Raw genomic sequence first — 17,666 nt, 5'->3', positions numbered from 1 at the left:
TGCAGGTGTTAAAGCCAATCCTCACCACCACCCTGTGGAAGTAAATTAGCTCTAGAACTCAGAGCCTAGAAAAAAAAAGTCCCTGATTTGCAAAATTGTCATTTATCTCCTTGTTGAGTAAAAAATCCTTGACTCGGAAAGAAGGTGGTGCCTGATGCCTTCAAGTAATACAGAATAAACACATCTTCCTGTTTAGATGCCATGGTGGAAATCTAAGCAAGCTTATGATCACAGTATTAAAATGTATAATGTTTAATAAAAAAGGCAGTGTGCTCATTGTGTTCAGCACTGAAACATTGCTTGGTATTGATTTAATGAATACTGAATAACATTCTATTTGCGAATCCATGATGGTCAAAGTGCAAGTGACAGCAGTTAAGTGACTTGAAGCAGGATGCGCATTAGGAATGTTAAAAGGAAATTATATGACCACAGTTGATAAATGTCACCGATTCCAAAAATGAGAGTGTAAGGTTAGTGAAAATAATAAAGATGCACAGGAGATGGTTTCTCTACTGAAATGTGAGCTACGTAAGATTTTTGTGTTTCTGACCACAAGAATGATAGACATTTGAAAACCATGGTTGAACATTTATGTAAAGCATACTGAAAATCCACATCTGGTCAGCAGTCCAAACACTGTTCTAAGTAACACATGGGTAGTGATATATTAGACTGCTCTATAAAATCTCCAATGGAGTTTGAACATTTGCAGCTTCTGGAGACATGAGTTTCAGGTGTACAGGGAAGATCATATTTAATAAACTAATGTGAGATGCAACAGAGTGCAGTTTTGAGCATTTCACTGAAGGATCACAACATTCTGTTGTACACAGCAAGGGAGCTGCATCTGTGCAAACTACAGGACTTGCTTTTGAGCAAAGGTGGGGTCAGATATGCCCCAGACACCTTTTTTGTAGTGGCTGCTGGTCTACTTCTTGTCTACAGACTTGGGGGATCAGTATGGTAGATACCCACAAAAAACCTCCACAAAACCCAAGGTATAATTTCCACTGTATTTGCTTTCTTCCCCCTGCCTTTACTCCTTTGCACTGCTATTATTACACCTTTTTGTTTTCTTCTTTTTTTGTCCTGGCAATTTGGTTGTAAGAGGTAGTTTTGCGTTACATAAACATCAATTCATTGAGTGGGACAGGTAGGACAGGATACTGTTACCCGCAGAAAACTATTAGGTAACATCACTTTTCCCTACTATCATTTTTGTCGACTGTTGGTGGACTCCAACAGTCCCATGGAAAGGAAACACCTGTTTTCTATGCCATCCAAAGCTGTGCAGCTCCTTTTGGGTACCTCTTTATTAACTTTGCTTTGCCCGGATGAATTAGGCTCTGTAACCCTGTGAAGTGGAGCAGTGGCTGGTGACAACTGCTCATGAGCTCAGGTCTGATGTCTAGCAGGTTTCCTTGCTCTGAGAGTCCACCCGCCATCTATTTATGACTCCAACAGATGTTTCTTCTGGTTTAGGCTGGTGGAAACCTTCTGGTCTCTATTTATAACCCAGACTTTACAGCCTTCCCCAATTTACGCCACTTCTTTTTCCCATCTCCTCCTCCTCCTTGTGAGGAGAAAGGAAAAAAACCCCATGAACCTTGTCCACGCTCTGAGAGTAGCGCATCAAAACTTCTGCTTCGTTATGTTCAGCGTTGTCCTCAGTAAATCAAAGGCATAGCAGCGGCGTTACTCATGTAATGAGAAAATGTGGTATATTCTTAATTGTCTTTGTTGTGGCAGCACTGGCAGGGGTTGTTGGAGGTGGTTTTCCAGCACAACTCATCCCCCAGAGATAAGAGTCTCACAAAGGCGACATTTATGTGGGTATTTAGTGGGGTCCAGCCAGCAGCAGAAATACATCAAGAGTGATCTTAAAGAAGGAACTTTTCTTTGCTGGCTTTGTCTTTTTATATTCTGAAAGGTCATTTTTGAACCAACTGTGCCAAAAAAAGGCCTTTCCCCAGAAGTTTACTGTTGTTATTTTTTACTTTTTGATTACAGTAACTTGCTTATCCCCCAAACAGACTAAAGAACAATAAACAAATACAAAAGGAAAAGGAACAGCTCATCAATAACAAAGACCAGCATTTTAAAGCTTTGAGTGTACTGACTCTCACATCTCACTCCAAGCAAAGCAGGAGTCCTGCAGAGAAAGGAATCTAAAAGATATGAAAATTATAAAGATAGTAAAAACAATGTTTGCTAGGGATATTTTAACTTGGTGTGGAGAACTGAGCTTTAAAGTGCAGCATACTGAGGAACATGGTTTTTTCCCCACCGCTGTGTGTTGTGGAGTGCATAGGGAATTCTGCATTTCAGTCCCTGTGAAATACTGCAACCTAGATGCATGCAGAAGGTCTTGCTTTCACCTAGAGTTAAAATTTTGAGATTGAGCGGCTCAGAAGTGTTATATGTCGCTTAAAAAACTAAATGACATCTAATCCTTTGAAACCATATCAAAATAGTCTCTTGCAAGAGGCAACAATACAGTCCACAAATCTAACTTATTTCTGTATTCTTCTTTTTTTTTTTTCTTTTATTTTCAAACTCTGAGTACAAAGAAGACACTAACCATGGATACTGAAACTGTGCAATTTGGTGTAATTATATTCCCCCCCATAGATTTAATGAAGGACTTTTAAGTACAATTTATCTTTGATAAATAGTCCCTCTGCACAGAATGTTTATTAGATTGACAGCAGAATACACTCTGCAAGCTTTTTTTCCTTGCCACTTATGACTCAGATGAATTTTAATAGGAGTAAAAAGCTTTTATTTGCACAGTAATTTCACTTAAGGATCATATCCTTCAGAAACTGGCAGACACTTGTATGTCTTGATTGCAAAACAGACACTCAAGAGTAAAGAAACATGCAGAAGATGTTATTATTTGACTTGTCACACTGCTGCAATTCTATTTGCAACTTATGTCATCAAATCTCCTATAGGCATCACCTCCCCTCTCCTTACAGAGCGTACATGCAAGTGTGCATACGTGCACACATATGCACACACACATGTTACTTGTAGAAAAAAACAACTGGAAGGAGCACACCGAATTGAACGTAGTTGCTTGTGCAGGTAGAGAACTAGCTGTATTTTGGGCTTGGAAAAATGTGAATGCCACAGTCCTAATTGTCATGATGATGCCTGCAGGAGGCTTGGAGTTAAAGCAGCTTTTTGCATACAAAATGGTGCTGGTTTCCCGGCGCCACATCAATCGTAACCATGTTTGGGAACGGGTTCTCAAATCTTTGGGTGCCACTTACAGCTTCAAGGAATATTGTTGTGGCGTTTTATTCCATTCGCTAGGGCGGTGATGGGGATCGGTTCATTTAACCATTTGGTTTTATTTCTGATTATAAGCAAGTATTTCTAACTGAATGGCTGCACTGTTCATTGCGCGTAATCTTGTGTGTCCAGATGATAATCCTCTGTTATGTATTTTTAATTTGGCTTTGAAAGCTGCTTTTTAAAGATGTCATTGCAGAATTAATCACCTTTCGAATGTATTTCTGTATACCTTGTTATACTCTTTACAGAAGCAGAAGGTAGAGTCCACCTTTACCTTCACCATAAGGAGATCAGATTTTTTCTGTCTGTGTAAAAATGAAAAGTTAAGACATTTTATTGCTAGTGAAACAATAGCTAATTGTTTTGGAGGAAAACATACTGTTCAAAGCAAGGTGTTGAACTTTGCATCAGCAAAATACGCATTTGAATTGTAAATGCAGTTCATACGATGCTTATTATTAAAACCTTTGTTCCCATCATTGATGAAGTGTGGCGGAGCGGGGTCTTCGCTCGCTTGGCCTTGGTGGAGCAGGAGTTTCGTGCAGAGACCGGCTGCCATCTACTGGCTTTTTGCATTGGTGTTCAAGTGCATTGGGACGAAGGGGATGGCCATCTGCCTACGTGCAAGGAATTATCCCTCAGCGACTGCAAGTTTTTAAAAACTAAAAGCCGGAGCTGAAATTAGTGTACGCACTTAGATGTTTTCAGAAAGGTTTTGTTTAAAGGGATGCTCTCAGTCACTTGAGGTTTATCATATTCTTTTCAATTTCTGATTGCTATAAAACATACTAGAGAAAACATACTTTTTTTCCCCCTCTTTTTTTCTTTTCTCAAGGTAGATTACAGCTGCTGAACAGTTTTTATTACAGCTAAAGTATACTCAATACAACCACAGTGTTCCATCATTCGTCCCGTGCATAAAAAAATGGAATTGAAATGATGTAATATGTTTTAATCGCAAAATACAAGCAAATTATTCACTTCGAACATTAAATACACAACAAAAAGAAATGTTTAAAAAGTAAATATAATGTTTAAAATCCATCACGTCATTGAAAATCTGGCAGACTTTCCCAAAAGGTCAGTTCCTAATTCAGCACAGCACTGGAAACAAATCGCTCTATATTCCTTATCCACTGAAGATTATGTGCAGTGGGCATAAGGATATTTTTGTGGTGTGTGTTTGGTTTTGTGTGGTTTTTAATGTATTTTTATTTTTTATTTTATTTGTATCTTCCTCTTTACCCCCAATTTTTAAATGAATCTGACATTTCTTTACTCTACTTGTTTCTCTCCTTTTATGCGCTCGTTGCTGCAGATTGGGGCTGCATATTTTTCTTTCCACATCCTGAAAACGAAACTCTGAATAAAGATTTCAAACAGTGATTTTTAGACACTCCTGTGAAGAACAGCTAACAGATGTATTATATGAAAACATGCCATAATATAGTGCAGATTATCGACTGGAATTCACCAAAGTGCAGTTGTCTAAAACATTCTTCTTCCTATTCTTTAGTACAAATTACAAATACTGACGAAGGTTGCTGCAGAGCTGAGCAAGTACATGCCGGAGAAAGTAGCAGAGGACACCTCCAGCATTTTGAGATCTCCCATGCCTGGAGCAGTGGTGGTAGTTTCTGTCAAGCCTGGGGACATGGTAAGAAACGTGATCTATATATCTGCATTTTCATTATATATTCCACACAAATCTCTCCTTGGTGCAACTGAACCTACAGGTCATAGGGTTGGTTTCTTTTTTAACCTCACCTGGAGAATAAAGTGTGCTGAAGGATGCGTGCTGCTTTTCGTTTGAATGATAAAAACTAATAAGGAAACACAATTCAAATTAAACTGGCTTTAAAAGGAAAATTTTCAGCTGGGTACAAGTCCACAGCTGAAACTCAACAAATATCTTGGGTTTGTATCACAAATGCCTTGGCAGGGGGAAAAAATTGTGTGTGTGTATCTATGTGCATGTAAATATACGTAAGTCTATATATGCTGTTAGTGCTTGCAGCAGGGGATTGTTGATATTCTGCCCTGAGGCAATGAAAATGCTACTAAACAGAAGGGACATAGGATAGATATGTAACTTTCTTTTCCTCCCTCGCCTTTTTTTTTTTTTTTTTTTTTTAGAAAAAAAGAATCCCTGTGTTAGCATTTTGCAAGACATATGACATTCTTAAATTTGGAATTCCATGCTGGGAATTCCCAGTCTCTTATGAGAATCCTCTTGTCCTGCAGAAAGAATAAACTTGACACACAGAAGGGCAACAGAACGTGCCATTGCTGTCCTGGGGATTTCCAGTGCTTCTTACCTCACATTGAGCTGGAAACGAATGTAAAGAGAGTGTTTTAGAGTTACATCTAAACACCTCCTTGAACTTGAGCTTTAGATTAAATTCTACTGCATTTTATCATAGGTTATTTCTAAGGTCGCGGCCCATATCTCTCATAGCCATTGAAAGCAACAGAGTGATGCAGATACAGGAATATTTGAATCAGATTGTGCAGATTAATTTTAAAGTGCTATTGTCAGTTAAATGATGCCAGAAACATGTATGTGGCACTTGGATCCAAACAGAAAGCTTTAGTCACAGAGTTCGTAATTTATGGCAATGAAACCCAGATTTTCTTGAGAGATGCTGTATAAATGTAGTCAAGATCTCAAGTCTGAAATTAGCGCTGCACTTAACGATGTGATGGTCATCAATTGTGCTAGTATAGTGATATGTTTGCTTACATTTTGCTTTGATGCCACTTTTGGTTTTAGAATATGTGGTTGTTTCTGTTTACAGAGAGAGGGAAGTCATCATGTTAGTATTAAAATCTGTAGGTGCAAATGTTTGTGTTAATGAAATAAAGACATTTCTGAGAAAACAGAACTAAATACAGCTTAGTAAAAATTAGCAAGAGATAAATTCTTTTAGCTTCTACACTTAGCTTTCTGCTTTTGTGATCTATACGTGCGCACACACACACACTGTTTATACCTTTAAAACCAGCAGTATTCAATTAAAATTAACCACTAGGTCATCGCATGGACAGAGAAATCTGTGATTGCTGTGTCTAGGCTGTATGAGTGGCTGAGTGAGGGAGATCCTCAGCAAATGTTGGTTTTTTTTTTTTTTGCGAAGAATGAAGGGAAATTTTTAAGGCAAGGATTCTGAGCCTTTTTAAATTCAAGATTTTTTTTGAGAAGTTAGTTCTGCTAAATGTTACCAGCCTTCTTGCCCTGAATAATAGTTCTTGTTGTCTTCAACCAGTGGAGAAGGAGGCCGGATCCAAAGGGATTTTAAGTCAATAAATAAATGAACCTCCCTCCACAAATTCACAAGTGGTGCAGTGCATCAGAGCACAAGTTGTTAAATAACGTGTGGAGATTTTTTTTTTTCTTCTCCTCTCCTGCAGCTTTTTGCTGGAAGCGCCGGGCGGCATAACATTTGAACAGCATAATCTACGTTCTGCTGACCTGAGCTTGTCAGTGCTAATTGTGTGGCTTTAATTGCAAAAACACATTTGCGTTATTGAAAAGGGTTTAACTTAAATCCTTCCTTTTCAGGACTAGTGTCAAAACGTTAGGGGAAAAAAAAAAAAGCGAGCCAGCGAGCGAGATGAGGGTGGCATCAGCTATTGGCACTGAATAAGCAGTGGGATGGTGTGATTCAGATTACACGTCTTGGCCGTCCGTCAGAAACGGGCTCACTCACTACAGCTGTTCAAGGCGTGATGGGCAGGGAGCTGCAGCTCCCTGATAAATACAGCCCTTTTTGTTGCTCTGCTTGGGAAAAGTCTTGATTTCTTTAGCTTGCCGGAGAAATGGGAATTAAAGTAGCTCCCGTTCTGTAGAACGAGCTCTGTTTGCGCCTGGGTCTGGCAGTTCAGATTTGCAGGGCGTCTGAAAAGCAGCACGGCTGGAAGATGGCAGGGGGTGAGGTGGTTGTCTGTCCTTCCTTCCACTCAGGTGTCGCTGCTGTTAGCTAAAAGCCAGGCAGCTTTATTGCTGCTCCGAGGCTGTTTTCTCCTGACCCGTGGTCTCTGCGGCAGCACCAGGCTCGCAGAGATGCTCCTGGAGCGTCAGGGAGCCGGGCTGCCGTCCCCCTCCTTCAGCTGTAACTTCACAAATGGGGAAGAAACTCCTAGAGAGGGACATCTCGTCTTTGCCCGAACGGCCGCGCTTGCAAACTCATTTTTGTTGCCTGCGGTTCGGCTATAGGGCATCACGCGCGGTCAGGTAAAGCGTATGGTGTTTGCTGGTCCCTCTCGGTGTGTCCTCAGCCAAAGGAGGAGGCGATGCTGGTCTCGGCGTTAGTTTTCCTCACTCGATGGATCGTTGTTTTTCCTTGAAGCACAGGCGTTCTGGTTTGGCTGCTGTTGCTGAAAAATGCTTTGGCCTGATGAAGCCCGAGAGAAGATTGTGTGAGCATCCTCTATCCGGCTGGTCTGATAAGCAGTTTTCAATTCGTTTTTGCCAAAAGATATTGCATATGGAAGGAATTTATTTTCTTTTGTCTGTAAGATGATCTAGAGATTTTACTGACACAGTGGGGAAGTGCTGTTTGTCATTTAGAGAGAAGCGGAACTTGTGATACTGCCAATTTTTTTAGCTTTTTAGTTACTTTCTACTCTATTTTCCTTCATGTGATCAGAAGACTGTAATTAGTTGTCACTCAGTTATTCCTGGAAACACAATGAAGCCACTCAGAAGCAGAAAGCAACATAAACAACAAACCAGTCTGAAATCTGGCTGACTGGAAAGAAGATTAATATTATTTAGGGAGAGAAGATTTAAATTTAGCTTACGTTCCTCGTGATAACGCAGCCACGTTATATAGGAAGCACCCATTTGGGGAGATACAGCACCATCAAAACCACCAAAGCTGCACAAATTCACTGCTTTGCTTGGAGGGCAGGAAAGAGGGAGGCACCTGCAAGTGTTTCTTCTTCGTCTGGGGTTGCTTGGCTCGATTTTTGTGCGTATGGGATTCTGTGCGCTGAAGCGGCAGGAGCAGGGAAAGCCCGAGATCCTGATGGCTGAACAGGCAAAGCAATGTCATTGTACCCCATTTAAAGAAAACCCCCCCAAAAGTGCTCCCAGAACTGAGTCTGAGTTTGGTCGTCTGAACTGTCCATGACAAAAAAACCATCTGAAGTGTCCCGGCTGCCTTGTGGCCTTTGCTGCATTTTCACCTGTGAATATAGTTTTTCCTTTTTCTGTTTTCAATCTGCCAGAAATGCAAAGGTGTTTTTTTTTCTTTTAGCTGTGTGTTTCTGTTGGTTGTTTTTCTTTTTTAATTAAATTAGGCAGAGCAGGTGGCATTACTAAGCCAAGAGTTGGTCAATAAGCTAGCACCAGTGCTGGGAGCCTAAATCACTTTAATGATTCCCCCCATCCATAAATATGTAAAAGCAAAGCACCTCTGTGTAAACAGCCCAGCATTACTGAATCTTTGTAGGACTACACAAAAAGAAGAGGGCAGTTCATTATTTTGACCCAAGTTTCTAAATTTCCTCTCTCCAGTAATTCAAGATTACCCCAGGTTTTGGAAGTTAGCACCATTCAAACCACTCTTTAAATTGGCTTTTATCAAAATTTCTTATTATTTCAAATCAGTGCTAGTGTGGCCATGAGTATTGATATGGCATGGGCTGATTTTTCTACCAAGCTGTCAGCTGTTAAATATATATCCTAATTATCTCAGTAATTTCAAAATTGGGTATCTTGAAAGCTGCTTTTTTAGTTGTATAACTTACAAAACACATCCCTGTCAGTGACTCCCCATTTTAAAAACAACTCAGGAAGATGTTTTAAGCTGCATTTTAGTTCTTCTTAACTGCATTCCATGTTCAGTTGCATGCACATTATTTCAATTTCTCTTGTTTTTCTTTAGAAAATATTAAAAAAAAAATCTTGCTCCACAATTTTCCATTTCACAAGCCTAGGAATGTTCTTGCTATGGCACAAAGATGTTTTGCATGACCTCTACTGCTGATGTGCTCGCTACTAAAAAGCAAAAACCAGCTTCCTAAATTCTGTTTCTCACTGTGTCGTTCATTCCTGTGAAAGAAAAGGTGGAGTTATAAAGTTGCTTGTTGCCATCAGCCAGTTGTGTGTTGCTTTAAATCATCTTTACCCTTCAAACCTTAAAATCCAAAAAAAACCCCCCAAATTAAGAAAACCCCACCTTGTTCTTTCTTATCTTATACCCATAATTATACTGGTTGGAATTTATGACCGAGAAATAACAAAGAGGAAAAGCAGTAAAAAATTACTTGCTTAAGTAACAGTTCTACAGTTTATATAGACAAATATGGTATTAATTAATAATTTAGTAAGATATGCTTAAATTGAAATAAGATTTTTCTTTTGTGCATGAATTTTTTTCTTTTATTGTTCCATTTTTTCTCTACCTTCTTTCCTCCCTCCTGTCCTTCAGCGATTCCAAAGCAAATATTAACTGTTAAAAGAGGTTTGTAAACTTGACCAAAAGTGTCATGAATTTCATGTAGTTTTTATGATTCTGTGTATTAAATGATTTTGGGGAGGTGTATTTTTGTGGGGGAAAAAACATATTGGTAAACAGGAAATGAAACCATTTTTCACAGTTGTGAAACTTAAAGTGTAAAAGCATTCAAAAATTTCACCGTTCTTATAGCACAAGGCTTCAAGTAATAATGAGGGTTACATTTGAAAAAAAGGTAACTATAGTAATTGGTCATAATATATTTATGTAAATTTTATCTTTTACTTTACTTAGATTTTATACATTACTTAGATTTTTCTTCTGTATCTTCATGCAATTGCGGAGTCTTAGCTTTGTGTATGAGTGTGGTGTAACTAAGAATGAAATCCTATTCCAATGATGGGGTACAAATATTCAATATTGCTAGAGTTTCCTCCCAGGGGAAAACTGCTTACCATCCTTTGTAAAGAAATCATAGATTATTATATTATTTTATTATTATTGGTATGCTTTACCTTTTCGAATGGTAAGCAACTTTTTATCCATTATTGGAAAAGCTGACCGCTAAAGCTTGCTGTGCTGGAAGTTAAGCCTGGCCTTGGGCTGAGCAGCACAAGGCTCAGCCCCAGGAAGGCTCTGCCGGGGTCTCGGGAGCCGTCGGGGACGTGTGTTTTGGATAAGTGGGGGTGCAATGACCAGCGCTTGTTGCTGTCAGGGGGACATCACTGACCTTTGGTTAATCAGAGGTCACAACATTTGGGATGCGCTTATCTTCGTTAAAGGAGTGGGGCAAAAAGAAGAAAAAAAAGTTTAGTAATGATTTGTCAATTACTATTTATTGCCGCTAATTATATTTGCAGCTCTGTAGCTCTGGTTTCAGAGTTAATTTGGAAAGAAGGGAAAACCCGCACTAATTGTTTTACATGGTAATGGACAACGTCAAGGAATTTCAATTGCTGCTCATCCAATTCCTCTTGATTTGTTTTCTTGTCGGATGCTTGCTGCCAGATTGCCAACAAGTCAGAGAGAAAAAAATCTGGGAAGGGAATGATACCAGCATGGACGAAGCTTAAACAATAAATAAACAAACAAAAATCCCAGTGTCTTCGTAAGGGTTTTAGATACCGAGTGCATACCTAATTCACTGTTCAGTGGGTTTGCACAAGCGTAAACAAGACGCGTGTTTGTAATTATTTTGCAGAAGGCTACAAGAGGGGGTGACTGGATTTCGTATGGCACCGTCTCGCGTTGCCCCTTCTGACTTATCGGGCTCCATGGGGACACAAGTTGCAGCAGAGTGGAAATTGGGAGGGATATTTACTGGTGCCTCCCCAAAGCTGAGAAAGGAGATATCAATAAAATCCACTTCTCGCTTCACTTTTAACTAAATCTAAGATCCTTTTTTGCTTAGGGCTGCCATTGTTTATTTTTTTTTTCCCCCCTTGAGCTCCAAGAGCCTTGCAAATGTTACGCATCGGAGCACCTGTGTTCTAAATATAATGGTCTTAAAATCGTAATTGAGGGATTTTCACTTTTGTAGGCAAATCAGCAGGGTTGATATTGATCCATCTTTTTAGGGAGCCACAGTGCACCAGAAGGTGATACTGTAGAGGGCCCTGTAAACCCTCGGAGCCTTCTGTCTAATTTGGCAGAAAAACACAGAATGTCGGACAACAAAAGAACGATCCGATTCCTTAAGAAATCTTCATCCCTCCCACCCCCTTTTCACAAGATTAAAAAAAAAAAAAAAAAAAAGACTTAATTTTTTCAGCTGCACACAATGATTTGGTGCTCAGTCTTGCATTGAAACAGTTGCTGTCAGAACAGCCAGGAAACAGTTTTCTTTTAATTGCTGAAATCATTCGGAAGTGCTTCATGCACGGCTTCTATACAGCAGATGCTGTGCATTAATTGGCCTGTGTAGGGCTGACCCAGGGTTCCTTGCAGCGGGCCCAGTTTTAGGCAGAGGGTTTAAATAGCTTATTTCTTATTTTGTATAACCCGGCGTACGTTACGAGCGTGCCCGCACGTGGGGTATTTCATGGTTTGCAGTTTCTAATGTCATGCGGGTTTCAAAACCCGTGTTTCTCTGGTAATGTACTAGCAGCAGGTAAGCTCTAAATACCATCCATCAGGACCTAATTTTTTATCCAGATACTCCAATGACTGATGAACCTGTCTTTTGTATGAATGTTCAGCGCAGGAGAAAGCCATATGCCCCTGGCACTGGTTCCTATGCATTCTTTACAGTTGGTAGCAAGAAGATTAAGAAAAAAACCCAAAGCCCTACATTTACATGTCTTTCATTTATTTAGCAGTTAGCGCTTTCTAAAATAGCTCTTTATTTTGTTTTATTTTTTCTTTTAGACAGCGAAAGGAGATTTAGGTCTCTTTAAGCAATCTGACTACCGCTACTCGTTTTCTTTACCAGGAATATTACTGCACACCCTTAATAGGGAACCTTGTTTTGCTACTCCCCGTCTGTTCAAAACAGACCTTAGCCCATTAGAAGGTCCTCCCTTGTGTGGGAAGACCACAGCTGTTACTGTAAATCTCATCCAGTAACTGTATCACCCCCATTTTGTGGCTCTGAAGGATGAAATTGAGAAATGGAATACTGTGCAGTCATCCTTTACATCTCCAATTTTAGGCCTTTGCACATCATTTTCATGCTTTTATTCCAAATCAAACAACATTAGCGAGCAACACCACCCTGTGCTAAATGCCTGGTGTCTGAGGCAGCACCTGTGATCTTTGTTTTTGGAGGCTTTAGGATTTGGAGGGAAGTTGGGGGTTTGTCGACGGTGGATTTTTTAAAAATTTTATTGTTTTTTTTAATTCCCTCTTTTCCCTCCCTCCCCCCACCAGATCTTTGCCAATCCTCAGAATTTGTGGGAAGCAGAAATCCAGGGGCCAGCGAGGTGCCCAAGGTGGAGGATGCTCGGTTCTGCCTCTGCAAGGGAGGCGAGAGCTCAGCACAGTTAACAAACGCAACTTTAAAAAGGTTTCTGTTTCTTTAAATCCCTCTGGGTAAACTGGATCTAACTTCTTATGAAGGATATTGGGGGCTTTAACCAGAAATAAGAAGTGGTTTAAATCATTAGCACAACAAAGCAAACTATAAGCTTGAAGATAAAAGTCTCAGGGGAAAGAGTCCTCTGAAAATAAATGGGACTTGATAGATTTCCATATCATTTATAACTTCCCTTAATTACACTTGGAAGACTTGCCAGTAAAACTGGAAAATTGGCAGCCTATATCCATTATAGTAATTTTGCCGACCATGGCAAGCAGCTGGCTTTACTGGATTTTATTTCCCATCACTCACAATTAATCATCAGCTGGAGATGTCTGAAACTCCTCAAAACGTAGCAATACTGTGTGACATTCAGGCCTCCTTAAAATGCTAAAATCTGCTGAGTAAATGGGCCGAGTTCCCCTTCCAGCGAACTCATTTTGGTGCGGGGCCGGCTGCCGGTTAATGAGCGCCACTTCGATAATCGGATGCGAATGTGAACCCTGACCTCACGTCAAAGGAGGGGACGCGGCAAGCGGGATAAAAGGTGGGGGATTCAGATCCGCAAACTTTACACCAATTAGACAGGGAGCGGGGGAAATACATCAGCCCCCGTTGGCTTTATCAGAAAGACTTGCGGGGCTTGTGACCATTTTGTGAGCCCGAGGTTGAAGACGTCCTGTCACAATCGTTAAGTCTCTGTCGGGTGACGCACAAAAAGTCCGAGGAAAGGGTACAGATTCACAACCATCCCGTGGCCGCGATGCCCTCGGGTCTGCGCTGCCTTTTTGTGTCTCTCGGATGTTACAGAGGCCTGTCCGTAAGCGCAATTAGTCTTCATGGTCCTCCCGCGAGCGCAAGGGGAACGGCTCCGGGGTTGCTGCTTCCCAAATTCTGCTTCCACCCCGTGTCGGGAGTCGCTTGGTGGGGAAATGACTGGAGACAGTTCCCTGTCCTGTGCGTAACCTTTTGGCCAGAGGAGAAAACAACCACCCTGCAGTCCCCGGGTTACGCAAATGCGGCTATTGACTGTTCCCAAATTCACATCGGAATTGTCAGCAACGTCCAGATGTTAAGTACCCTCCTCTTCAATGTTTTTTCCATTTTATTTTATTTCATTTTATTTTATGTCATTTTATTTAGTTTCATTTTATTTTATTTTATTTTACTTTATTTTATTTTATCTTTTATTTTATCTTTATTTTATTTTATCTTTTATTTATTTTATTTTATTTTATTTTATCTTTTATTTATTTTATTTTATTTTATTTTATCTTTTATTTATTTTATTTTATTTTTATTTATTTATATTTATTTTTTTAACATTTTGTTTTTATTTCTTTTTTTTTTTTTTCCTTTCCAGTCTGTAGAGAACAAAACCAAACAGTTACTTTGAACTGCACCATGCAGAAATAAACTACTAAAATACAGGCTGCAGGTCTAATAGTTAATCGCTTATTTATTTTTCTACTCTAAGCAATGTAAAAGGTAGATTGGTCTGTAGCGTAACTCTGTGAGAAAGATACCCAAGATTTATTTCTTTAAGAAAAGGAGCCCTTTTATTTTGCTTGGTTCCGATCAATCGGATTTTTTTGTTTGATTTTATCTGCCTGTTTTGACAGATTTGGGTCATCACTGAGGCCTCTCTAAATTGAAACGTAAAGATGGTGGTTTACATTGGTTTGCCATCCACTGAAAGGAAGAAATTATATGATGAAAACGCAACATCAAAAATGGTTCGGATAAATCCTTAAATAAGTTAGGAAGCAAGAACTCATACACATTGCTGCGGTTTTCATTTGCAGGCTAAATGACAGGCAAAAGGATATGTGCAATTATGGAATGAAAGAAATTGGACAAAGCCCAAAAGACTGAAAAAAGAGAAAAGAGAGATACAAGTGCCTCATTTTAGGATTTACTGCTTTGCAACACAATGAGTGGAGCTCTAAAGGTTTCACATAAGAACAGTAATTAAACTTCTGTGCTTAAGTGACACTTTCACCAAGGTAATTTTCAACAAATTGCACGTCATCAGAAGCACTGACACAGCATTTTCACACGTGCTAAAAGTGTCTCCTTCCTTCCAGATTAGTAAGAGCAGGAGATGTTAAACGGGGATTTTGTCTATGTATTTTGTGGGTTATCCTTCCCAGACGCCCTTTCCTTTGTCATCAACCCAGCAGGTATTATATAAAGCACAAAAAAGCCTTTGTTTTTGAGAAAGAGACGAAACTGAGGAGAAATTCAGATCTGTGGGCATTTCCATGCCACAGCCACTCACATTTTCTGGCATTTTAGTGCTGTACGTAAGATGTACAGAGACAATCCCGCACTTTTCCAGTAGATGTATTTCCAGAACTCTGCGGTAATTGCAAACTGGTTCATTTGCACACCAGCCACCTGATAAAGCCACATTACACTTCGGCAAACTAAATCATGCTGGGGCTTGAAGAGAGTTTCTTGTGCCTTTGAAATTAGGCCACTTGCTTCAGATCTGCACTCCTCAGCATCTCAATCTTCAGCAACCTTTAGAGGCCCATGTTCTTGGCTTTTTGATAGCTGAGTTTGACCAGAGGATGGCAAGTTTGTTTCTGAAACATGCTATTAAAAAAAGCCACCTCCAACAAACACTATTGCCTTTGTTTTCATAGCTTCCTCTTAACCTCAGAAATGTCTGGCAAGTTCAGAGCAGCTGGAAGAAAAGCTGAGCAGTGAGGTAGGGAGAAGAAGAGGAAAAGGAAGGAAGAAAGAAAGAGAGAGAGAAAGGGAAAAGAGAGAGAGAGAGAAAGAGAGAGAGAGAGAAAGAGAGAGAGAGAGAGAGAGAGAAAGAGAGAGAGAGAGAAAAAAGAGAGAGAGAAAAAAGAGAGAGAAAGAGAAAGAAAGAGAGAGAGAAAGAGAGAAAGAGAGAAAGAGAGAGAGAGAAAAGAGAGAGAAAGAAAAAAGAGAGAGAAAGAAAGAGAGAAAGAGAGAAAAGAGAGAGAAAGAAAAAAGAGAGAGAGAAAGAGAAAGAAAGAGAGAAAGAGAGAAAGAGAAAGAGAGAGAGAAAGAGAAAGAGAGAAAGAGAGAAAGAGAAAGAGAGAGAGAAAGAGAAAGAGAGAGAGAGAGAGAAAGAGAAAGAGAGAGAGAAAGAGAAAGAAAGAGAGAAAGAGAAAGAAAGAGAGAGAGAAAGAAAGAGAAAGGAGAGAGAGAAAGAGAGAGAGAGAAAAGAGAGAGAAAGAAAAAAGAGAGAGAGAGAAAGAGAGAGAGAAAAGAGAGAGAAAAGAGAGAGAAAGAGAAAGAGAGAGAGAGAAAGAGAGAGAGAAAAGAGAGAGAAAAGAGAAAGAAAAAAGAGAGAGAGAAAGAGAGAAAAGAGAGAGAAAGAAAAAAGAGAGAGAAAGAGAAAGAAAGAGAGAGAAAGGAGAGAGAGAGAGAAAGAGAGAAAAGAGAGAGAAAGAAAGAAAGAGAGAGAGGAAGAGAGAAAGAAGAAAGAGTGAGCTGTTGGGACAAGGCTACAGGCAGAGCAGCAGGTGTGGAAAGGGGGAGACAAAAGACAGGCAAATGGAATAGAGGGGAAATAACTGGGGACAAAGAACGAGGCTTTGATACTACTCCCTGAATTTGACACTGCTAATGACTTAAATGCTCACCTGAAGCTTGGGATGGAATGTCTGCAGGTGAAGTGTTGGTTTTTCTCCTGTATCTGGTTCGCACACCATGTTCCCATAGCAAACACTTTCCTTATTGACCCCCAAAAGCCCATCGTATTGCTGCTGGCAGTCTGTTGGAGAAATGGTGTGTAAACACCTTTTAACGTATTGTTTTGTCTTCTGTTTTGCTCAGCATCCATAGGCAGACATTAATGCTTCTCAGTCATTGCTTAAAATGTACAGTTGACATTAGCCAAGAGCAGCACTGGGAAATGCTGAACACTAGCGCACACTTTAGGAAAAAAAAAAAAATTGAATTGTCAGAATGTACTTTGTGCAATGTGCATTTGATCTCTGACTTCACACCTGTCTTTTAGACAGTATATTCCTCTGAAGTGGTACACAGTTGTCCTTAAATGTGTATTATTATTCATTTTACATCTACTTAGAGAAATATGTATATGTGTGTGTGTATGTAAAGACATTTTGAGGGCACCGGCACGTACAACTACACATAGACCAGATCTCTGCGGGTCTCAAACGACCCTCATTAATGAAACTTTAACATCAGAATGAAGGCATCCCAAATTTGCTGGGATAATGAGTGGATGGCAGACTACATCTGGAGAAGACCCTAATGAGAAGACAGGCAGTGGGCACTGGGAGCCCAGGCGTCCCCGAGGGGTGAGGGTTGTACCTACACAAGTCCTAAATACTGGCGTGTAGGGCCCGGCCCCCTTCCCTCTCCAGCACACACCATCTTCGTGGGATGACTGGCCGATCACTGGGTTATATGAGGGATAAATTCTGAATCCCATGTTTTTCCCCCCATGTCTAGGCAGCCCCCATGACCACTGTAAAACCTTAAGTGATTTTTTTTTTTTTTCCCCTGCACAGTGTGGTCCACGGTGTTGGAGGGAGGATCTGACTGGGAGGCACGGGGACTTGAGTGTTTCCCTTTGAGAGCTGTCGGCTGTGGTGAAAATGATGGTTTGGTCTCCGCGACGCCTCCTTTGCAGACAAGAGGTGGCAGTTCCTTGCAGGCCTGTTCCCTCCCCTCAGTCCTCAGCTGCCACCGGGTGCCACCATGTCCAGAGGTGTGACCTGCTGAGCCTCATCCCCATGGGTGTTGCCAGAGCTCCCAGATCGTGCTTCCCCACACGCGCACCAAGAAACTTTTGGCTTCTGAATCAGGATTAGCATCTGTGGGATCTGCGCCAGGGAAAGCAAAGGCTCTCCGGTCAAAACTGCATA

General features: G+C 40.4%; 1 protein-coding gene across 3 annotated transcripts in view; it reads left to right on the top strand.

The window, feature by feature from the left end:
- Positions 1-17,666, top strand: part of PCCA (propionyl-CoA carboxylase subunit alpha) — a 287,919-nt gene that overhangs the window by 266,215 nt on the left and 4,038 nt on the right. For all 3 annotated transcript variants that reach the window (XM_065637581.1, XM_065637596.1, XM_065637588.1), the window contains one exon: positions 4,823-4,963. In XM_065637581.1, coding sequence (XP_065493653.1) covers positions 4,823-4,963 — 141 coding nt within the window. The remainder of the gene's footprint in view (positions 1-4,822; positions 4,964-17,666) is intronic.

The sequence above is a fragment of the Caloenas nicobarica genome, chromosome 1 (assembly GCF_036013445.1).
Source record: "Caloenas nicobarica isolate bCalNic1 chromosome 1, bCalNic1.hap1, whole genome shotgun sequence".
NCBI classification, from domain to species: domain Eukaryota; kingdom Metazoa; phylum Chordata; class Aves; order Columbiformes; family Columbidae; genus Caloenas; species Caloenas nicobarica.
Note: the sequence above shows the minus strand (reverse complement) of the source record. Positions and strands in the feature narration are given on the sequence as shown.